This window comes from Molothrus ater, chromosome 17 (genome assembly GCF_012460135.2).
Source record: "Molothrus ater isolate BHLD 08-10-18 breed brown headed cowbird chromosome 17, BPBGC_Mater_1.1, whole genome shotgun sequence".
NCBI classification, from domain to species: Eukaryota; Metazoa; Chordata; class Aves; order Passeriformes; family Icteridae; genus Molothrus; species Molothrus ater.
Window position 1 is genome coordinate 873,637 of NC_050494.2, and position 21,070 is coordinate 894,706.

Genomic DNA, 21,070 nt, shown 5'->3' on the forward strand with positions numbered 1-21,070 from the left:
ATTAGAAAGTGAGAATGAAAAAAATAGCTGGGAGTGAGCTTTCATGGCTTTGATAAACCTTCTTATGGGAAAACCAGATTTGACAGCCACAGACAAAGCTTAGGATTATTGGGATGGATGGAGCTTAGGAGGTCCAGTCCAACATCCTGCTCACAGCAGGGTAAATACTGAATTCCCACCACAGGGCTTTGTTCAGCCAATGCTTGAAACTCTCCAGAGAGAGAGATCCTGCCACTGCATCCCAGGGGGAATAGTTCCTGCTGCTCAGTCAGAAGCTCCTCTCTTTCCATTTGTCCTGGTGGGGTCCATCCCTGTCTCCCAGCCCACATCTCTGTAAATTCCTGGCTCCATCTTCTGCAGAGCACGAAAGGGCGATGGAGCCCATCCCCCCCAATGTCTCCTTTTGGTCAGGTGTTCCAACCCAGGCCATCTTGGTGGCCCTGTCTTGTGTCTCCTCTACATTATCAACATCTTGTGGCTGGGTGGGAGGTGGAAACCAGGTGATATCATTCCAGATCCCCAAATGCCAAGGGATCACTTCCCTGCCCCACAGGCTGCCCTCCCTGCCCACAGCCTGGCTCAGCTCTCCTCCAGGACTGTGAGCTGCTCCCAAGTCCAGCACTGCTCAGAGGATCAGTACAGGGGCCCTTTGCTCTTTCCAAGGCTCCTTCTCAGTGGTTGGATCTTGCAGTTCTTCTTTCCCAAGGTCCATGTCCCTGTAAATGGTGACCCTGACCTCAAGCCTGTTTGCTCCCCACAGGGTGGTATTTCCCACAAACTGAAGCACATCCCCTCTCTTCCCCTGCTTTATTGGGATAGGGACCTTTTCTGTGAAGGCTTTCCAGTTTTGTGGACTTTGTCCTCATTTTCCAAAGCTTCCCACCCAACCTGAGCAGCAACAGGAGCAGCGAGGCCAAGCACGGAGCAGGGTGAGCCCCAAGGGAGAGTGGGGGCCCAGCAGAGATAGGGGGGGTCCTGCACCCCCGTCAGCTGTGCCTGTGCAGGGACAGGAGCAGCCACACCCTGGCAGGGAGGATGGAGACACTGCAGAGTGCCTGGAGGCTGCCTGGTGGGAAAGGCCCTGGGGGTACTGGCTGACAGCAGCTGAACAAGAGCCTGGTGTGCCCAGGTGGGCAAGGGGCCACTGACACCTGGCCTGTACCAGCCATGGGGTGGCAGCAGGACCAGGGCAGTGACTGTCACCTGTGCTGGGCACCGGTGAGGCACCTCCAATCCTGGGGACAGTTTTGGGCCCCTCATGGCAAGAAAGGCATTGAGGGACTGGAGCATATCTGGAGAAGGGAACAGGGCTGGGGAAGGGGCTGGAGCACCAGGAGCAGCTGAGAGAGCTGGGAGGGCTCAGCCTGGAGAAAAGGAGACTGGGGGGAAACATTCACTCTCCACAACTCCCTGACAGGAGGGTGGAGCTGGATGGGGTCGGGCTGTGCTTCCAGGGGACAAGGATGACTGGAAATGGCCTCAAGTTGCACCAGGGGAGGTTCAGGTTGGATATTGGGGAAAATTTCTTCGTGGAAGAGCGCTGTCAAGTCCTGGCACAGCTGCCCAGGACAATGGTGGAGTCCCCATCCCTGGAGGGATTTTAAAAATGTGTGGATGCTGCACTTGGGGACATGGGTTAGTGGCCTTGGCTGTGCTAGGGGAACAGATGGACTTGATGGTTTTAAAGGACTTTTCCAACCCCAATGATCCTGTGACATTGGCTTCACTCAGTGCCTGCTACCTTGTGCACAAATAGCTAATTTCTGTGATTATAAAAGCTGACAACTTCTATTTAATAACAATTTCTATTTAATCAGCATTTTCAAATACATATTTTTAAAATTCAGCAAGAAAGAGGTGGCAGTGTGTGCGCACAGAGCTCGGGCTCTGGGCTCTCCCCAGCAGCTCCCAGGAAGGAGCCTGACCCACTTTCCATGGCAGCACCTCCCAGGGCCGATGGCAGCAGAGCTCCAGACCGAGGGATGGAGCTGCTGCTGTGTCCTGTGGAACTGCTGAGCTTCTCCCTGCCTGGCCCTGCTCAGCTGCTGGGGCTCCTCTGCTGCCTGGGCAGCCCTGGTGCCCTTCCCCTGCTCCCTCGCTCTGCAGGAGCAGCTGCATCACTTAATTTGTTTGTGGTTAAACAAATTCCTTGCTGAAGCTGCATATAAGGAGCTTGCAAGCCTGGAGCTCTAAATAATCTCTCCAATCCTCCTGTTTGGAATGATGCTGCTGTTGTTGCTAATAATAATTCAACCCAATTTATAGGACAATAACATTTATTTAGAGCATGAGGGATTCCACATTATACAAACCCTTAAATTTTTTTTTTGTTTCACTGGTCCATTTCTACAACAAATACATCAGATCTACTATATAATAAAATTATTTACATTTCCAAACAACATGGGGTTTGTTTATAAACCCTCTGACTGCTATTCACATACAGTACTTAAACAACAGCACATTACATTATTTTAATACCTAAAAATGACAACCCTGTATTCTAAATTGTTTATGAAAAGTGGAAACAAATAAATTTACAATTGTCTTCCCCTCCCCTTCCATTTCTTACAAACACATTACCCTAATGTGCTAACCCTGACTTCACTTTGCAAATCCAGGGGTTTTAGAAGAACCCAGTTTTTATATCTATTTATCTGTTTTTTAGAAAAAAAATCATTTATTTGGAACAGTATAATATTAAAATTACTTACTGTACAGAATTTTATTTAAAAAAGAAAAATCACAGCTCAAAATTGCTATTGGTAAATTCACACTCATTTACAAGTCTCATGTTTCCATGCAGTAATTTACTTGGATTTTCTTCTTTTTGACTGCATTGCACTGGCACTCGTTTCTGAAATCAAGAGAAGAAAAGAAGCATGGATACGCAGTCCATAAGCCATTCCCCAGAGGGGCACAGATTGCCCTGCCACTGTTCCACACTCACACCAGAGGCTGTGCTCTGGTGGATTTCCCCACACCAGGACAGACTCCTGAGCAGCTGGGGCACCCCTGGGCCCCGAGCTGGGCCCTCCTGCAAACCTCACAGGACAGCCTGGAAAGAAGAGCCAAGTGTTTGAAACTGTCCCCACGTGCTGTCCCCCAGTGCCACAGGAGCAGATGGTGCTCACAACCACTCTGCCATCCAGTCAGCACCCCAGCTGCCTGAGCTCCTAGAAGGTCATTAGAAAATGAGTCTCTGCAGGGTACACTGAGTCACAGGAACACAGCTGATGCAGAAAGACACAAATGTTAACACCTGCAGGGCCACGGCAACAGCAGATGACATGTCCAGTGCACTTACCAAGGCACTAAGTTTCCATTTCAAAACAAAAAAGGAGTAAGGACCAAAGGCATTTGCATCTTTAGATCTTTTTAAAAATGTGATTTTAAATGTTGGCAATGTCTCTTTGGCTCTTCATAGTGTTTTCCAAAAACTATTGCAGCTGTGTGTATTTTAAGAGTCAAAAGGGAAAAAAATTTCCAAGCCCATCTAAAATTAGAATAGCAGCAGTACAACTCCACAGCTGTTACATGTGGAATTAGAAAAAAACAATCAACGTTTCAAAATTTAACAAACTCAAAGGTACAGTAAATGCTAAAAGCAGCCCTTGCTGGAAAAGTACTCCAAAAAGGGAAAACTCCAGTACAGTACCAATTTTCAGAAGTGAAACGTCTCAGCAGGCTGGACTCCAGCCTGGAGCCCTCCAAGCAGCAGGACTGACTTTGAAGTAGCTTCAGCAGAAGTTGTTGCCACCCTTGTTGCTGCTCAGGGCTCTGTGTTAGGGAGGAGGAGTGGGCCAGCAGCACTCAGCCCCTGTCTCAGCCCCTTGGGAGCATCACCAGCAGCTCCCAGACCCTGCACCCCGGAGTGTGCTGGACACAGGGGGCAGGGCTGACCCTCCCTGGGTGTCCTCTCCTCTCACAGTGACCCTTGTGCCTCCTCCTTCCCAAGGCTGAGCAACCAGGTTCCTTCTCCAGCTGGTCAAACTCTGCTTCTCTCTCCCTGCTGATTTCTTTTTCCTAATGATGACTTTAAACAGCCTCTATCTCGAGAGATAACTCCTCCCAGCCCCACATTCCTTTTACCATGGATTCGGGGATTTCTTAGGACACAGATAACATAATGAGGACAGGAGCAACCAAACCAGAATAATTAAGCTCTGATTCACTAACAAAAATGTACAACAGAGCAGGCACAGGTGACAAATCAGGTGACACTCCTGCAGCCACCTCACTAATGTGCAGCTTGTCCAGAGCACCTGGTTTGGCTCATTCTCCACAGCTCAGGAGCAGCTGTGTGCTCACAGGTAAGGCAGCACAGCCAGGTGTCCCCTGCAGACTGCACCCAAGTGTCCAGCAAAGCCCTTGGACACTGTGGCAGCTTCAGATGCACGACTTAAAAACAAAGGTTTTATTTACAGAGGTAAATGAATTACACAGTCAGCACAAACCCCTGTGAGAGTTTTGGTATTATTTGAATTTGATGTACTTTCCCGTTCCCACATTTTCAGAATTTGAAGTGTCACTGGTTGTCATCTTTAGGTTTACCCAGTTCAGCGTGTGGGGCAGGTCACACGCTCCACAAACGCAGGCAGGGATTTTACACTGGCTTCACATTTTTCAAACTTTTTTTCACAATCATGAAAGATAATTTATTTTTACAATACAGACTCAGATTCTTCTGCACAGTCCTGCCACAAGAAGTAAATATAATTAAATTCAGCAGTCACAAAAGTGCAGAACATATAGGTCCCCTGTGTAATCTTTGGGAGTCATTGCACAATGATGTAAAGCTGGAATGCTTCTCTGAAACTCTGACAACACAATATTCTTAGCATCACACTTCAGTACCTCCAGTATGGAAATGGTGGCTGAATTCAACTTGACTTCCTTTTATAATCATTTTATATCAGTACCTCTTTGTTCTGTATATTATCTTTAAAATAGTGGTCGAATGTTGCCTCTTGACGGTCTCTCTCTACTCTCTTGTATAACTTTGGTCCATCAGCATTTTTCTGACCCTTAAACACAAGAAGCTGACAGAATTAGCTTCAACCTGGCACTGGGCCATGCATATCACACAAATGCTGCATAATTGTTAAAGACTGTAACCTGGGTAGGAGTAAGGTATGTCAGCACCTGCTAATGCCATAGGTTAATAACTTCAGGAGTTCAGATGTTGTTGTGAAGCAGAGCTGAGGCTCTGTGCTAGCACACAGCACTCCCTGATGCTCCTGGCTGCCACCTCAGCAGCCTCTGGAGCGTGCCTGAACCATGGCATTTGACTTGGCAAGAACTGACCGTGCACTTGGGAAGACTTTCAGGCTTCAGGAAAAGGAAAATGTCACTTTTTGATCTCAGTACAGTCCTTCCAACAGCAACACATTTCTGCAAAGAGAATTCAACTAGGCAAGGTGCTGAACACTACGGTGCTGAGTGCTGCAGAAAACAAGTTCCACAGATGTACCAAAGAGGAATTCATACAGCATTTACTGCCAGTGCAGACGTCAGGAAACGCTTCAACACCAACCTGCGGCTAAATCCTTGAAACTAGAGATAAAGCACCCAAGGTGTACGAGCTGCAAACCAGCGTTACGAGGCAGCTACTGCCAGGGCAAAGGCCTGGGGAAGCAGGTTAGGAGCTGCCCTCTCCCCAGGAAGGGGGGCTGTGCATGTTACCTTTAGCTGTGCCGGACGCTGACGCGGGTCGCGAGGATCGCTTGCGCTGCCCGTTCTCTACAGATTCCTGGGAAGCGGCAGAATCCTCTGTTCTTGAATTTCTTCTACTTGGAGTTTTAGACTTTTCACAATTCTCTTTTGTCTCATTACTAATAAAGTGGGACAAAATATTTCTGATGAAGTGTGAGAAGAATTATGTTTTTCTATGCAAGTCAGACAAGCTGGAGGATGGCCCGACACAGGTGCCAGTTCCGGACTATTAGCACTGAAGACATGAAACGCTAGAGATACCAGAAGTTCTATCAGATGAAGAATGACCTGAGTAAGCCAGAGTATAGTCCATTTCTATCAAACATTATCAGAGGATACAGAATTGAGAAGTCCTCAAAGAGAATATTTTCAACATAAGAAGACCAAGAAATTAGATGCATTATAAATTGTCTGCTCTGTTTTCCACAGGTGTCACCATTACTGAAGTCTAGGAAAAGCAAACAGGTTACATTAGAGACTGCTGCAGTATGGGGGTGCAGAGTTGAAATTGCAGATGAACATCAGGAGGAATTAAGAACTCTCCAGGGAGTATGCCAACTTTTGGGTTTGCTAAAAAGACTTACTCCATTGATCCAAGTGATTTCTTCACATATTAAAAAAAAAAGGTTTTTTAAAACTTTCTTTAGGTTTTAAAGCTTGAAGTCAAAATCCATTGTTTTGTTGTTTTTTTTTTGGTAACAAAAAGCTTTTTTGCTATAAAATAATAATTCTAGGTACTGTGGAAATCTGTTTCTTACTAATGAGACAATAAAAGGAGTGCTACATTTTGTAATTAAATTCTTCTTTTATTTTCTCTCTCTTAGCCCTGTAAACTCATACCGAGTTTTGGGTTTTTTCTTCTTAATGTGTTCTTGCCAGACAATTTCTGGTGACTAAGCAGTTTCAGAAGTTTAAACTAAACTTCTCTTGTGTGAATTCAAAGGTAAGTAATTAACTAAATAAATTATTCTGCTGATAATGGAAAAGCAGAAAGCTCATTTCAGGCCCTTTGGGTGACAACTTGCAGGATTTCAGGAAATGCCTGAATCAGAGACTGAAGACACAGCACAGGGTGACCTGTGTGTGACAGAGGTCACTGCAGTGTCACCCTTCAGACAAGTTATGCTTTGAGGGGAAGGACTAAAACCACACAAACTTTAGGGTTAAGTAACAGAAACCTGAAATAAAACAGTTTCTCAATGGAAGGAGAGACAAACACACTCAAGGAAAGACACACAGCAGAGCAGACTACAGATTGTAGATTATCTCAGATACAAAATACTGAAATCTATTTCCCTAAAATGGAGTATAATGGGCCATCTACAAAGTGGATCACCCACACAGGTGGGTGCTTCCAGAGAGAAGCAAACAGGCATCAGCACCCGAAGTTCAGTTAGTACAGGTAATTTTTAGATTCTAGTAACTAAATCCAGAGCTGGGATTGTCTCATAGGAACCAGCACATCACTTCCCTCCTTTTACAGGAGGAAATCAAATTACTCCAAGTGAAAATATTTCTAGTGGTTTATGGGTTGCAAGGTTCCCCTAAGGTTTTAAAGGTTTTTAATGGCTTTAAATGAGAATAGGTTTAGATTAGCTATTAGGGAGAAATTGGCACAGGTTGCCCAGAGAAGCTTTTTCCATCCCTGAATGTGTCCAAGGCCAGACTGGACTGGGCTTGGAGTAACCTGGGATACTGGAAGATGATCCAGCCCATGGCATGAAGGTAAGTTTTATGGTCCCTTGCCACCCAAACCATCTGTGATTCTCTCAAGGGTTGTCCTGTATGGTTCAACATACCCAAAGCTGTCCACTCTATCAGCCATCACCAGACCCAGTTTGCCCACAAACTTTCCTTCTTTTCTAGTCTTGCTCAGAAAAGCATCAATCAGGAAAACCCTGAAAATGCCCTTGTGGAAATGTGATGTGCTGGGTGTCACATAGGGACACTTCATTTGGAGAATCTGCTCAGCTGCCAATGTCCCACCTTCAGCTTTTCAGAACAATTCTACCCTGAAGAAAACTCACTGTGAAATTTCAGCTTGTCTTTGAAAGATGCCAGTCCAAATGAACATAAATAGGGTTAAATATTCCATTCAGAGCCATTCCTGATCTGAGGAAATGTCCTGCATTCCCTCCCTTACAAAGGAAGGCACTGCCCCATCTCCTGAGGAACCCCACAAGGGGCTGCCCTCTTGGCCAGCCTAGGGGGTCACTCCACCCATGAGGGCAGTGTCCAAAACCTGGCCAGCTGTGCCAGCACCATCAGCCAAAAACATCCCCAGGGGCTCTCACTGCCACCTGAGTGAGAGCCTGGGGTGTTTAGAATCTTCCAAGTTGGTCTTGGAAACTGTATTTTCTTCTGACAGAACACAACCATTTGAAATATCTTTTCATTACCAAATGTCTTAACCAGGACAACCTGAAGTTTCTACCTGACTTTCTTATCAAATTTTGGCAGTGTTAACAAGCAAATAGAGGAAAACTGTTGAAAACAATCCTCAAGGCAGAAGAACAAACTTTTGAAAGACTTCCTTTCAGAAAACAAAAATTGACATGACAGCTAAGCTGCACATGAAACATCCAGGCCTGAAAGGATGAGAGGAAACATTGCCCAAAGCACAGACTAAGGAAAATGTTACCTTACATTCATTGCATTTCAGCAATGGTTTGGAATATTTAACTGCCCTGATTTCTTAGCAGGAAAGAAAGGATATGGCCAAGAAAATGAAAAGTAGTAGCAGAGGTTGAGCAATTAAGCAAAGAGAAAGGGACTTCCTCCCACGAAAGCTATATCTACTCTGAATCTACAAACTATCTCCTTACCTTTGACCAGCAACTACTGCAGCATTTGTCTCAAGTTCTACAAAAGAAAAAGATAATTTTAAAGTCTGCTGTAGAGGTACATACCTGCTGACAAGGCATGACTAGCTCATATTTTTCTATCACATATTAGATCTCAAGGATAAGCTTCTCTCAAAGCAAAGCAAGCTAAAATACCACATTGGCCAAGTGCTTGGTCTGATTACAGCCTTCAGGACACTGCAGTCAGCTAAGACAGGGGAAAATTGAAGCCCTGCAGAAGAAAAGTGTAGAGAAACTCCCTGGCTACTCTCTTCTCCCTTCTTAAACTTCCATTTTAGACAGTTTATTTCTACTAAACCTTCTAGGTTTTATTTATTTTTTTAAAAGTACCCTTAAAAATACCCATCTGGCTCTATTGTTGTGCATGTAAAAATTTGCCTTAACCCAACTGCCTCTCACAGCAATATCTTCTAATGACAAATTTCTGAAGCCAAATTGCACTTGCACAGAGTTGGAAAATATCTCGGTGGAGATGATGCAAAGAGAAGTCTGACCTGTCTTCTCTCTCTCTCTCTCTCTCTCTCTCTCTCTCAGTGATTTTGTACATACAGGTCAGGTTTCCTTTGGAGTCTTCACCTCAGTAAACAGCTGTCCTTTTCAGCACATAAAATGTCAAGTCTTTTTACTGTCTGTCTTTTAATTCTCTCCATATCCATGGTATCTTTTGTTGAGAGGGAAGACCTGTACCTAAACACAGGCCCTCTCATGAGGAACTGCCAGAGATTGAGGGATTAACATTGCAATGTCATGGATGAGCCCCCTGTGCTTTGTCTCACTGCCCAGCTCAATTTGACAGCAATTTAGCCCCCAGTTTGCAAGATTGTGCACAATGAATAGAGGCATTAAAAAGTAAGAGAATGGGCAATGTCTGTCCTCCTAGGATGAATTTGCAGTGTTGGAACATCAGCCTCTTCAGTGTAAAGGGATACAGCACTGTGTGAGAAAAACAGACATCTTGGGGACTAAGGAAGAAGAGACTGAGCAATGAAAGGAGTGCCCTTTCTTCCCACCCAAAATTTAAACTGGGAGATAATCTAATAGCAAAAAATGGATAGCATCAGTGCTTTCCCCAGCAGGAACCCCCAGTACAGTCACAGCAGCACAGGGCAATGAGTCAGGTGTGGAAAAACAAGGATGTATGACCACCTTTGTCTTAGTGGAAATTCAAAGAAAACCATTTTGTACCATTTTTACTTCCTGAAAACCCTATTTCCAATCAGACTAGAGATGGAAAATAGATGGAGAGTGGCACTTCCCATAAGTAAGCCCACATCTATCTGTTTTCCCTGCTCAGCCTTTTTTAAAACTTTACTTTTTTAAAACACCCCAGAACTGACGGTGAAACACCGTGATAATAAATGGGAACACCATAAAGTCACCTGCCAGGGCTCCAACCAGAAACACTGCTGGGAGGGCATTAAGAGTTGAACACCAAAAAAAAAGGATTACCACTCTAAAACACAATCCCAGCACAGCATGAACATATTTCTATATTCAGAAGGGTACAATGAAAGAAAGACCTTTCTTATTAGCTCAGCATAGAACTTCCATGTATGTACTCTTACAAATCCAGTCCCTCCAATTTAACACTAAATATCTAAAACCTTTCTTGGGGATTTTTTCATATTTTACTTGACCCCATCCTGAATCTCCCACAAGGCTTTGGAGACTTCCAAAGCACAATGTAACAAGCAAAGTAAAACAATCCCAAAAGCACAAATAATAATAAAAAACCCTCCCCAACCCCCAAAATACCCGGTGTGTTAGTGACCACTGAATATGTATTCAAACAAATATATTTTCATAAAGGATTTAGTTCACCTCATTCTGCTTTTCCAAAGGAAGATTTACCTGTTCTTTGAACAGTACTTTCTGCTGTTGTAACTGAACTTTTTTTCTGTGTTAAATGTTGAGAGGATGCTAGAATAAAAGTGGAAGGAAAAAACATTATTGTCAAAGGGAGTAAAGGAGTTTCTATTGTGTGATCAGGCTGGTACAAAATGCTTTCTCTCCCAGCTGACTTTGCCATCTACAGATGCAATATTTTTAATCTACCCTCCACTTCCTTCCCACCATACACACCTCCCCTTTTTAAAACAAACCTTGGCAAAACTATCCCAAGCAAGTTTTCTCAAACTAGAATGAGTGATGAAATGAAGTATCATAGACAACATTTTTAAAGGTAACAGTTTTTCAGCAGACTGTGACATTAAAGGAAATCCTAAAATTTCAATAATTTAGTCTCCTTTTTTTTAATGTTAATTTCAACAGAGATTCTGGGGGGAAATAGTATCTTTTTAATGAATCAGTGCCCTCACTCTTTAAATGAAAGTGCACAATACGCTCCAGAGTTGCCCTTGAAGGTCTTTGGCAATAAGATGATGACTTAACCTTTCTTAGGTTGCCAAGTAAAAAAGATCAGGCGGAAAAATAATTTTTGTTGGGCTAATGCTTTCTAGTCTTCAATGTGAACTTACAGAGAACAGGAAGACAGAATTGTAACATTCCTGCTTAAATAAAGACTATCACTTCCTAGAAAGCCAGAATTCCTTCTGTGAAGCTCAAAGGAAGGTTCCACTTTCCAGTGGCATGCAGCTACGACATCCAACAGCTGTGGGGAAAGCCATACTGAGGCTGAAGTTTTCAGTTCCCCAACTTCTGTGGATTTTATCATCCATGATTTTATCTTCTGTGCCCAATTCATGTTGTAAAGCACAACAGTGACATAGCTCACTTCAAGAGTGATAGGTTTATATTGACACCAGATTCAATAAATTAAAAATAGCATCAAGATATAGCATCAATGTAATGTATAAAGTCTGCCAGATGCACAAATTAAAATAGCAAAGCTCAGATGTAAAGGTATTTTATGTTCTCAAACTGAATGCAGTAAATGTTTTCATTAATTTCTCCAAAATGAGCATTTAAGTTTTTCCCTAGACAAACAGGGATTTGGTGTGGGTTGTTTTTTTTCTTCTGTTCTGGATGTTATTCAGAAATTTCCTTAGAGGATGAAGGTTATTCAGAGAGGAAAATAGTATTATTAGGATTAATTCAAACTATCATAATTAATTCAATAAATTGAAATAATTTACAAAATCAAAAGTCTGTGGCAAGACTAAAGCAGAATACCAGTGTATCTACCAGGATAAAAGGGACCCTAAGTATTTGTCATTACTGACACACCCACTTTTCCTCCTTGCTTCCAACAGTTATGCGAAGTTACAGAATCGTATGCTCACAACAAATACCCCACTGGAGCAGTAAATGGAAAGTGAAAAAAACCATCTGGAACTCGAATGTTGGCCAACACAAGCCTGTGCATCACTCGGCTGTTAGAGACCGAAGAGCAGCTGCCAGCCTCGGCTGCAGCACCGGGGGAGCAGCCCCCGGGATGTCCCGCAGCCCTGGGATGTCCCGCAGCCCCCGGGATGTCCCGCAGCCCTGGGATGTCCCGCAGCCCCAGGTGTCCCGCAGCCCCTGAGGTGTCCCGCAGCCCCAGGTGTCCCGCAGCCCTGGGATGTCCCGCAGCCCCTGAGGTGTCCCGCAGCCCCCGGGATGTCCCGCAGCCCCTGAGGTGTCCCGCAGCTCCTGAGGTGTCCCGCAGCCCCCGGGCTGTCCCGCAGCCCCCGGGATGTCCCGCAGCCCCCGGGATGTCCCGCAGCCCCTGAGGTGACCCGTAGCCCTGGGATGTCCCGCAGCTCCCGGGATGTCCCGCAGCCCCCGGGATGTCCCGCAGCCCCTGAGGTGTCCCGCAGCCCCCGGGATGTCCCGCAGCCCCTGAGGTGACCCGTAGCCCTGGGATGTCCCGCAGCTCCCGGGATGTCCCGCAGCCCCCGGGATGTCCCGCAGCCCCTGAGGTGTTCCGCAGCCCCCGGGATGTCCCGCAGCCCCCGGGATGTCCCGCAGCCCCAGGTGTCCCGCAGCCCTGGGATGTTCCGCAGCCCCTGAGGTGACCCGTAGCCCTGGGATGTCCCGCAGCCCCCGGGCTGTCCCGCAGCCCCCGGGCTGTCCCGCAGCCCCTGAGGTGTCCCGCAGCTCCCGGGATGTCCCGCAGCCCCAGGTGTCCCGCAGCCCTGGGATGTCCCGCAGCCCCCGGGCTGTCCCGCAGCCCCCGGGATGTCCCGCAGCCCCCGGGGTGTCCCGCAGCCCCTCGTTCCCTCCGTCCCTCCCTTCCCCGCACTCACCTGCGCTCGGCAGCAGCTCCGGGGGTGCTGCGGGCTTCTCCTCGGCCGCGGCGCCGCCGCTCGGCTCCGGGCCCCCGCCGGGGTTGCCGCCGTTGCCGCCGGGCCCCGCGGGCTCCGGGGCTGCCGGGGCGGCTCCGGCCGGAGCGGCTGCGGCCGGGAGCGCGCCGGGGCCGGGAGTGCTCGGGGGCGCGCCCGGGGACGCGCAGGAGGGAGCGGCCGCCGCGGGGCTGAGGCTCGAGGGGCTGGGCCCAGAAGTGCTCTGTTTTGTTACACCGCCTGCTGGAGGGGTCCCGCTTTTGTTATCGAGTTCTGCTGGGGCTTGCTCTGTTCCCAAACTGTTTGGGACCGGTGTTTCTAGTCCCTGACCTTCTGCTTCTCCGTCCAAAGCGTACTGCTCTTCCCCCTTCTCCAGGGAGCCAGTGACCTTCTTGCACGCTTTAGTCAGCAGGAGCTGGCCAATCTTGTCCACCTTTCCCTTCCCCTTGCTGGATGAAACAGGACTGCGTCTATTCCCAGAGCCCGGGCTGCTTGTGAGCAGAGAGGAAACAACAGGTCCCGGCTGGGCTGCCGGCACAGGGCACTGCTCACCCGACCCTGCCCCTTGGGAAGGCTCCTCCGGGCTCAAGTCCTTGGCTTGCTGAGCAGGAAGCTGTGAAGGAGCACTGGAAGGAGCAGGAGCAGAAGAAGGCAGTTGGACAGGAGATGCCAAGGGATTCAGAACGAGTGACCTGCTGGTGGGAATACTGGACACAGGACTGCTGGATGAGGTGCTGGGAGGAGTGGGCCCGGAGGAAAACTTGATATTCTGTGGGATATGCAAAGGACCAACAACCGCCACCGACTGAGGCATCAGACTCGAGTTAGATGTCATGGGGGCTGCTGGAATCGTGCTGGACTGAGAGCCCTTCATCACTTGGATGATTGAGGACGAGTTTATAAACACGGGGGTGATGAACTGCGGCCGGGCGTTGGACTGAGCCGCCGACTGTCCCTCGGACACCATCACTTTGCTCCCCACGTTGGGCATGGTGACAACAGTGGACACTAATGCAGATTGCAAGTGGGATGGTAATGGAGCTGATGTATTAGCAGCAGATGTAATAGGGTTGGAAGTCACAAAAACTGTTATCTGGTTGGGAGGTAAAGGACCTGAAATAGAAGAGCTAACAGGCCTCTGCATGACTGGAGGAACAGTCTGTGCCACACTTGCACTTACTTCTCCCAGTTCCTGGTGCCCTGGATTTGGACAGGGCTCATTATTTTGAGGCAGGCTGAGTGAATTAGATGGCTCCTTGCTCAAGGATGAATCCTGCAGTGGAGGAATGACAGCTATCTTCTTTAGCTCCTCACCAGTGGGGACTATTGGTGCCATTTCAAGACCAGTCAGGCCAGGAGGCTTAATGGTCACATTAGGAGCTCCAGAATTGTCAAGAAGTTGACTTAGAGAAGTTGGTGCCTCCCTCATGGCTGGAGATACCATGGCTTTACTTTCCTCCATGACTGGGAGCTTACTGCTGTCTAAGGCTTGCCCATCTTTTTTTGCCTGTTCCTCAGGAACCAGCACTTTCATTTCTGGAGTAGGGGCACCTTTCAATTCCATACTGGGCTGGTCCTTGCTACCTAGGGCACCTTGTGCACTTTGACTCTCAGTATCTTGAGGCACGCTAAGGCTCTCCTTATTGTCTTCAGGAAGGCCAGTCGCAGCAGGTACAGAAACTGTGGGATTCTGGTTACTTAGCATGGAGTTATTTTGAAAACTTGTGGTCACAGGTGTTGCCAAAGAAGAGGGACTAGCCATCATATTTCTCTGTAGTTCCATGTTCTGCAAGAGAGATGGATTCTGCTGAGCTGTCAATGATAATTTAGCTGCTTTTGAATTCTGTCTGCCAGGGCTTGGTGTAGTTTTCCTACTGGATCCCGGACTGGACCTTCGACTATTGCTCGGGCTTGCTCTCTTTGTTCCTCCAGCGTTGGTTTGTTTGCCCGAATTAATGACCACATTTTCCAACTTGTGTGACTGTGAGGCAGTAAAACTGGACTGATTGTTAATTGTGAGATTTGATGGGGCTTGTCCAATGGCCTTTAAAGTAGTGGGATTCAGACCTTGCTGATCAAATCCTCTATTGAGATTAGGCCTGGGAGGTAGAGGAATATTGATCTGGGGAGGGAACAGACCAGCAATAGAGGCATTGAGCCTCTCTGGAGACAGGCTAATTTCTGAGGGCTCTGTGCTGGGGGGACGGTTGTTAGGAGTCTGAGGGTAATACGGCCGTGGGCTCGCTCTGTTTGGGGTTTTAGGCCTTGATGTTTGTGATGGGGCAGCAACATTTGGAAAATGGTGTGTAAGAGCACTAGACAGAGAACTAGACTGCTGCTGGGGACTTGCACCTTGGGCAGCTGAAAGTGGGGATGGTCCAGGCTTGGGTCCTGTCATCATTAACTGGTTCTGTGAAACTACTAAATGAGATGTCACATTATTCTGAGCTCCTGATGTTGGCGGGCCCTCAGCTCCACCTCCTTCTGGAAGAGAGGATACTGTTGACACCTCTCTGAGGGGCGAGCTGGAAGGATTCTGTACATTATCTGGATAAACCATTTTTCTTGCATTATTTCCCAGAGGAGGGTTGCCTGGCAGGGCCATCCTCTGTTTGTCAGGAGAGGGAGGCACGGGCCCTGGGCCCTGGAGGTTCACCATCACTGGCATGTTCCCGCTCTGCTGCATTGGCATCCGCTGGGCATCCGGGTTCAGGGGCCCCCTGGGGGGGTGAACCCCCTGGGGCACAGGCAGCCTGACTGATTTGGGATCCTGCTGCATCATCAGCATCATCATCATCTGCTGCTGCTGTGGTGTCTGGGGGGGTGCCTGGCCTTGCTGCGGGGCTGCCTGGGGCTGCTGCTGCTGCTGGGGCTGGGGCTGGGGCTGCTGCGTGTGTGCCATGAGCTGAGGGGGCATCTGCTGAAGTGGCCTTTGCTCCACGGGCTGAGATGGGTAACCTAAGGCAACAGATGACACATGGTTAAAACCAACCAAATATCAGAGGAAGCACAATTTCTGTAACAAACAGGCTTGGATAGAAAGTACAGCCTGGAGCCTGCTTATCTGGGATGACAGCCACATTAACAAAACAGGCTTTACAAACAAGGCTAAAGATTTTACTTAATTCATAAAAATAGTTTTACTTAATGTATTACTTGCATGAGATTTAACTGGAGATCTCTTAGTATGCTGTACCAGCTACTAACCCAAGTTCACACCACCTGACAAGTCTCTGCAACTGCCCAGGGGCTTCCTTTCACTGGGAAATGCAGAGTTGGGCTTTCACTAATTATTACTCCTTAAAACTAACTTCAGAATTTGACAGCCCCCAAGAGTCATGCACCAGCACACCTGCCACAGACCTGACATTGTCTGGAGTATAAAGTAGAATCTGCCATGTGTTACTTGGCCAAAAACACGCTAAGAATTCCCTGTGGTTTATAATATAAATCCTATTGTGGACTTCAGATTTAATCCTCTCTACATGCAAAAGATCATTCCAACTACAACCACTGTTTCTTCTAAAAAATCAGTTATTGTTAAATGCTAAATTTTTAAGACATCAGTCTGTGCTACAGCTAGAAATACAACATTTTTTATCAGTTATGTTACTGCTGAATAACGCTGCAGTACTTAGTATGATTACCTGCAGGATGATAAATGAGAGTAGGGCCACCTCTTCAATTTGAGCTAACCCAAAGAAAACACTTAAACAATGGTACCAATTACTTACTAGGAGGAAAAAATGTTTGAAATTGAATGTGTGATAGCATAAATAAAATAGAACTGTTGCAAAGATCACTAAAACTCTCCTATAGTTATTACATTCAGTTAATCACAGAAAAATCCTACTACCTGGTGGCCTACTTGCAAAATCGGAGAGTTTAGGGCCTGACTTCTCTAAACTCATTCCTTGGTCTCCAGACATCGATGACTGATCACTCTCCTCCAGGCCAGCTGGACGTGATTCTGAAGAACTGAAAGAAAAATAATTGCAATTAAGAGCCAGCCCCTGCATCAGTGTTTGATTTCTGCTCCTATAACCAAGTACTCCAGTAATTGACTCTCAGCACTCCCCACAGACCTGGAATGACCCACTGAAATGCCTCTGATGTAACTTGCCTGACTGGAACACACACACCAGGTCTGTGTATAGTCACTGCCTTAGGTACTACCGAAAAGGAAACAAGTTGCCTGGTGCTCTGTTGATCCTAAACATTCATTTCTGCTGTGAATCTGAGCTTTAGGACTAACAGAATGCCAATGGAGATTTCAAAAGATAGAGCTACATATATTTCAACTAAACTAAACAGGCTTTCCTATGACATCTGTATGGATAAGCAAGTGCCACGGGTAGATGCATTTTTAATTTATTTGAATGGTAGCATCTTTTCTTCCAGTATTACACCCAGAAGTGACTCACTCAGGGTATCCAAGACCTTTGATAACACCACAGCATGAGTGCACTGACATGTCAGGCATTGCAGTCACCCTCCAGAGCACAGACCTGTGTGCTACTGGGGCTCTGTAAGTGATCCCATGCTAGTCTGGGTTGGAAGGGACCTTAAAGCCCATCTCATTCCATCCCCTTCCACTATCCCAAACTGCTCCAAGCCCTGTCCAACCTGGTCTTGGACACTGCCAGGGATGGAGCAGCCCCAGCTTCTCTGGGCACCCTGTGCCAGGGCCTGCCCACCCTCAGAGGAAGAATTCCCTCCCAAGATCCCATCCAGCCCTGCCCTCTGGCACTGGGAAGCCATTCCCTGTGTCCTGTCCCTCCATCCCTGGTCCCCAGTCCCTCTCCAGCTCTCCTGGAGCCCCTCCAGGCACTGCAAGGGCCTCTGAGCTCTCCCCGGAGCCTCCTCTCCTCCAGGTGAGCACCCCCATTTCTCCCAGCCCCTCCCAGAGCAGAGGGGCTCCAGCCCTGGGAGCACCTTTGTGATCTCCTCTGGACTCTCTCCACAGGAGTGTCCTCCTTGTGCCCCAGGGCTGGGGCAGCTCTGCAGGTGGGTCTCACCTGAGTGGGGCAGAGGGGCAGAATCCCCCCGGCCCTGCTGAATCCCCCCACACTGGGGATCAGCCCAGGACCCAGTGGGGATCTGGGCTGTGAGTGCACATTGCTGGCTCACATTGTTTCTCATCCATCAGCAGCCCCAAGTCTTTCTCCTGAGGAATGTGATGCTCCAGGAGACTCTCTAAGACAATTTAAAATTGTCCAGACTCAATGCTCAATACTTGAACTAAACCAAGACAGCTTTTGCAGACTTAGAAAAAGCCCAAGTTTCTACAGTGACCAATATATATGGCCAGAGGATGTAAAATAAAGAGGAATGAGAGCAGAAGGACTAAACTGCTTATCACCTTCATAAATATATGAAGGTTACAGGAAGTTCTGTGTAGGAAAAGCTCTAAGCTAAAATTAAAGACATCAAAAAAAGTACACTGCCAACAAAGAGAGGCAGAATAATGCAGAAATACCATGGACAAAAGTAACATTTTCAGCAAAATATGAATTGGAAATACATAATGGTGGGGAGATATATACTACTCCAATTTACCTGAGAATAACAGTTTCTGGCATCTGTACAGCTGACACTAAGCTGTAGACACCCATGGAGACACCCTGGCCTGTCCTAATGTTCTATCAGCTACCTAATCAACACTCAAAAAGCAGCATGTGACTGGAAAATCCTGAATTTTTGTGGGTCAAAACTGGAGAGAACATACACCAAGAGAGAAGAAAGGTGAAAATAGGGCAAAGAGAACTGTTCCAGCCACTGCTGCTGAGGGCAGGTACTGCCAAGGAAAGCACCTGGAGTGCACTGCTGTGTCTTGTCCAGCACACCACCAATTTTTGTGATACAGGGCGTGTAGGGTTACATGCCTCCACCAATAAATTTGATGAAAACTGGCAAAATGCAGAGATATGCCCAGAGCATTATATTAACAGCCACAAGTGAACAAAAATTCTGGTAGCAAAATCACCCAAAAGAGCTGCAGCCTTTGGTGCAGGTGCCAGCCATGTGAACTAAAATATCTAAAATTGTCAATGTAATCTCAAATTTGTCAATTTTGCTATTTCTTTACAATGGTGGGAAATTAAAAATGCTACAGTTAAAGTTCAGCTCAAAGCTGACACACAGCATCACTGCACAGAAAGGTTTAACCCAGAAAACAAAACCGGTGTACAGTGGATCCTTAGCAAACACCTCCTGCGAGATGGATCTGTGCAAATCTGGCAGAACAGACCCGAGCTCGGTTTGCCAGCAAAGAGCAGCCATGGTAAGAAAGTCTGCTTCTGTCATTGCTGGAAAATTTAAACATCAACTGAATCTCAAATGAGGCTGAAATTCATTGAGCATGTGTAGCAACAACCACTCATGAAAAATAACCAGAGTATGAATAGCAAGATGTTTGTGTGAGGGACAAAATATTCCATATTTATTCTTCCTTTCTATAGCTTTAGATGTGAAAAATATGTAAGAGTAACTGCGCACCTGGTACAGTCTGGATTGTCATCCGCAGCACCTCTGCTCTACCAGCTGCACTCTGAAGTGCAACCTTCAGATACAAATCCCTCATCAGAGTAGAGAGAGAGCTCCAGGAAAACCCAAACCAACCAAACCAAAGAAGGTGGCAGCTGGGCCATAAGGAGAGCAAGGCTAAAATGCCAGGTGTGGCAGCCTCAGGCCTGTCCAGGAGCTCTGGGGGTAGAGAGGCTCCTCCCCTGCTGCTGAGCGAGGGCATTTCCCAGCTCTGCCAGGGCCTGGAACCCCCAGGGCTGCAGTGAAACCTCTGAGTCTGGCTGGAAAAGCCCCTTTGTCCTGCAGTGCTGTCACCACCTGCACTGGACACTGCAACCTGAACGGCAGCACTGGCAGTGACCTCCCACAGTGGATTATTTCTGTTCCAGCAGTGCACAGGATGCTCATGGTCTGTGCACAGGGGAACATGAAACAACTGCTTGTTTGTGCATGGATTTAATAGAATTAGCCAACCTGTTTTATCCACATTCCCATTGCATCTAGCATCTTGTTCCTCAGTTTACATCCCATTACCCACAGTCTCCAGGTTCAGCACACAGATGCAAACACTTTTAAACAACCAAAATGTCCTGGGTTTCATTCCAATGCAAAGTTGCTCAATTAAGCAAACCCTTGAAACTATTTCAGACTCAGCTGAATAAACTCTTTCAATAGCTCATTTATCCTATTTACATTCCAACATGACTGCAATCCATATTCCCAATTGTACTTTTGTGACTATGTTATTATTTCTCAAAATTATTTCTTTTTAGTGTCTTTATCAAATTAGCTGCATTTCCACACAAGGTTTGCTGCTCTGAATTGTAAAATTTCTGAGGAAGAATGACAGAGAGGAAGCTGAGATGAAAAGCATTCTATTTGCTTCTGATGCAAGAGAAAGTGATCCAAATCGGATTTCATTCCTGCCAATTCCAAGGCAGGAAAATGCTGAGCTTGCCCAACACTGTGAGGGAAGCTGAGAGTGAGGGAGGCACGAAGGTGTTACAGCCAGCTTTCACTGCACTCTCCCTCTTTTTACTGGAGAATAAACTCAGGAACTTTTGAAAGAACAGCTCCCTTCTTAGTGCTTCTGCAAGGACTGAGTATTGATTTAGTCCACGCAGAACCAAAACGCTCATCCATATCAGAACAACATTCTGGTTCCTTTGTTAACTGAAAATCTGATTCAAAACCTTATTTAGGAGCTGGAATTGAGCTGTCATAGCCCATTAGAAAAGCTGTAATTGAGACTTCCACTGTGAAAACTTTAATAAGGAAATAGTCTTGTGAGGCTTTGCAAGCTCAGAGGAAGAGCTTTATAGACACTTTTATTCATATTCCCAGGCCATACTGAGGCTGGGTGCTCATCAGTAAGACCAATGAAAACAAAATCATAAGAAGAGTTTAATTATTAATAGATTTTTTTTCAGAAGGTGGTGCCAACTCATCTGCTCCCTCTGAATGCTCTGTCACTTCCACAGCAAGGCACTTGCTACAGCAGTGGTTACCAGTGTTTTATGGAATCTGTTTGGACTGGAGGAAGTGGTGTCTGTGTCAGGTTTCTAAGTCACCCCAAAAGCTGCAGACTGGCCACACACTTGGTGCTGGCCAAGTTACTTTATCCAGGTTTCCACATCTGGCCACAGATTGTGTCCTCCTCCAGCTGTAATCTGAGGTCACTCAGCAGCAGTGAGGACCTGACAAGCCATGCCATGACTGTACACAACTATACAGGAGAGCCTT

The 21,070-nt window shown here is 46.8% G+C and overlaps 1 protein-coding gene across 5 annotated transcripts in view; it reads right to left on the minus strand.

Annotated features, from left to right (window-relative positions):
* Window positions 1–2,258: 2,258 nt before the first annotated feature.
* NCOA6 (nuclear receptor coactivator 6) overlaps window positions 2,259–21,070 on the minus strand; it is a 44,799-nt gene continuing 25,987 nt past the window's right edge. Inside the window, exons 11-16 of one of the 5 annotated variants that reach the window (XM_054516623.1) lie at window positions 16,671–16,780; window positions 12,767–15,760; window positions 10,431–10,499; window positions 8,541–8,577; window positions 5,686–5,834; window positions 2,259–2,857 (exon numbers count right to left, since the gene is read on the minus strand). In XM_054516623.1, the coding sequence (XP_054372598.1) occupies window positions 2,811–2,857; window positions 5,686–5,834; window positions 8,541–8,577; window positions 10,431–10,499; window positions 12,767–15,760; window positions 16,671–16,780 (3,406 nt within the window). In that variant the 3' untranslated portion in view covers window positions 2,259–2,810. Of the gene's footprint in view, window positions 5,557–5,685; window positions 6,164–8,540; window positions 8,578–10,430; window positions 10,500–12,766; window positions 15,761–16,658; window positions 16,781–21,070 lie in introns of those variants that run through there. The other 4 variants (XM_036395908.2, XM_054516624.1, XM_054516625.1 and 1 more) reach the window with 4 other exon arrangements.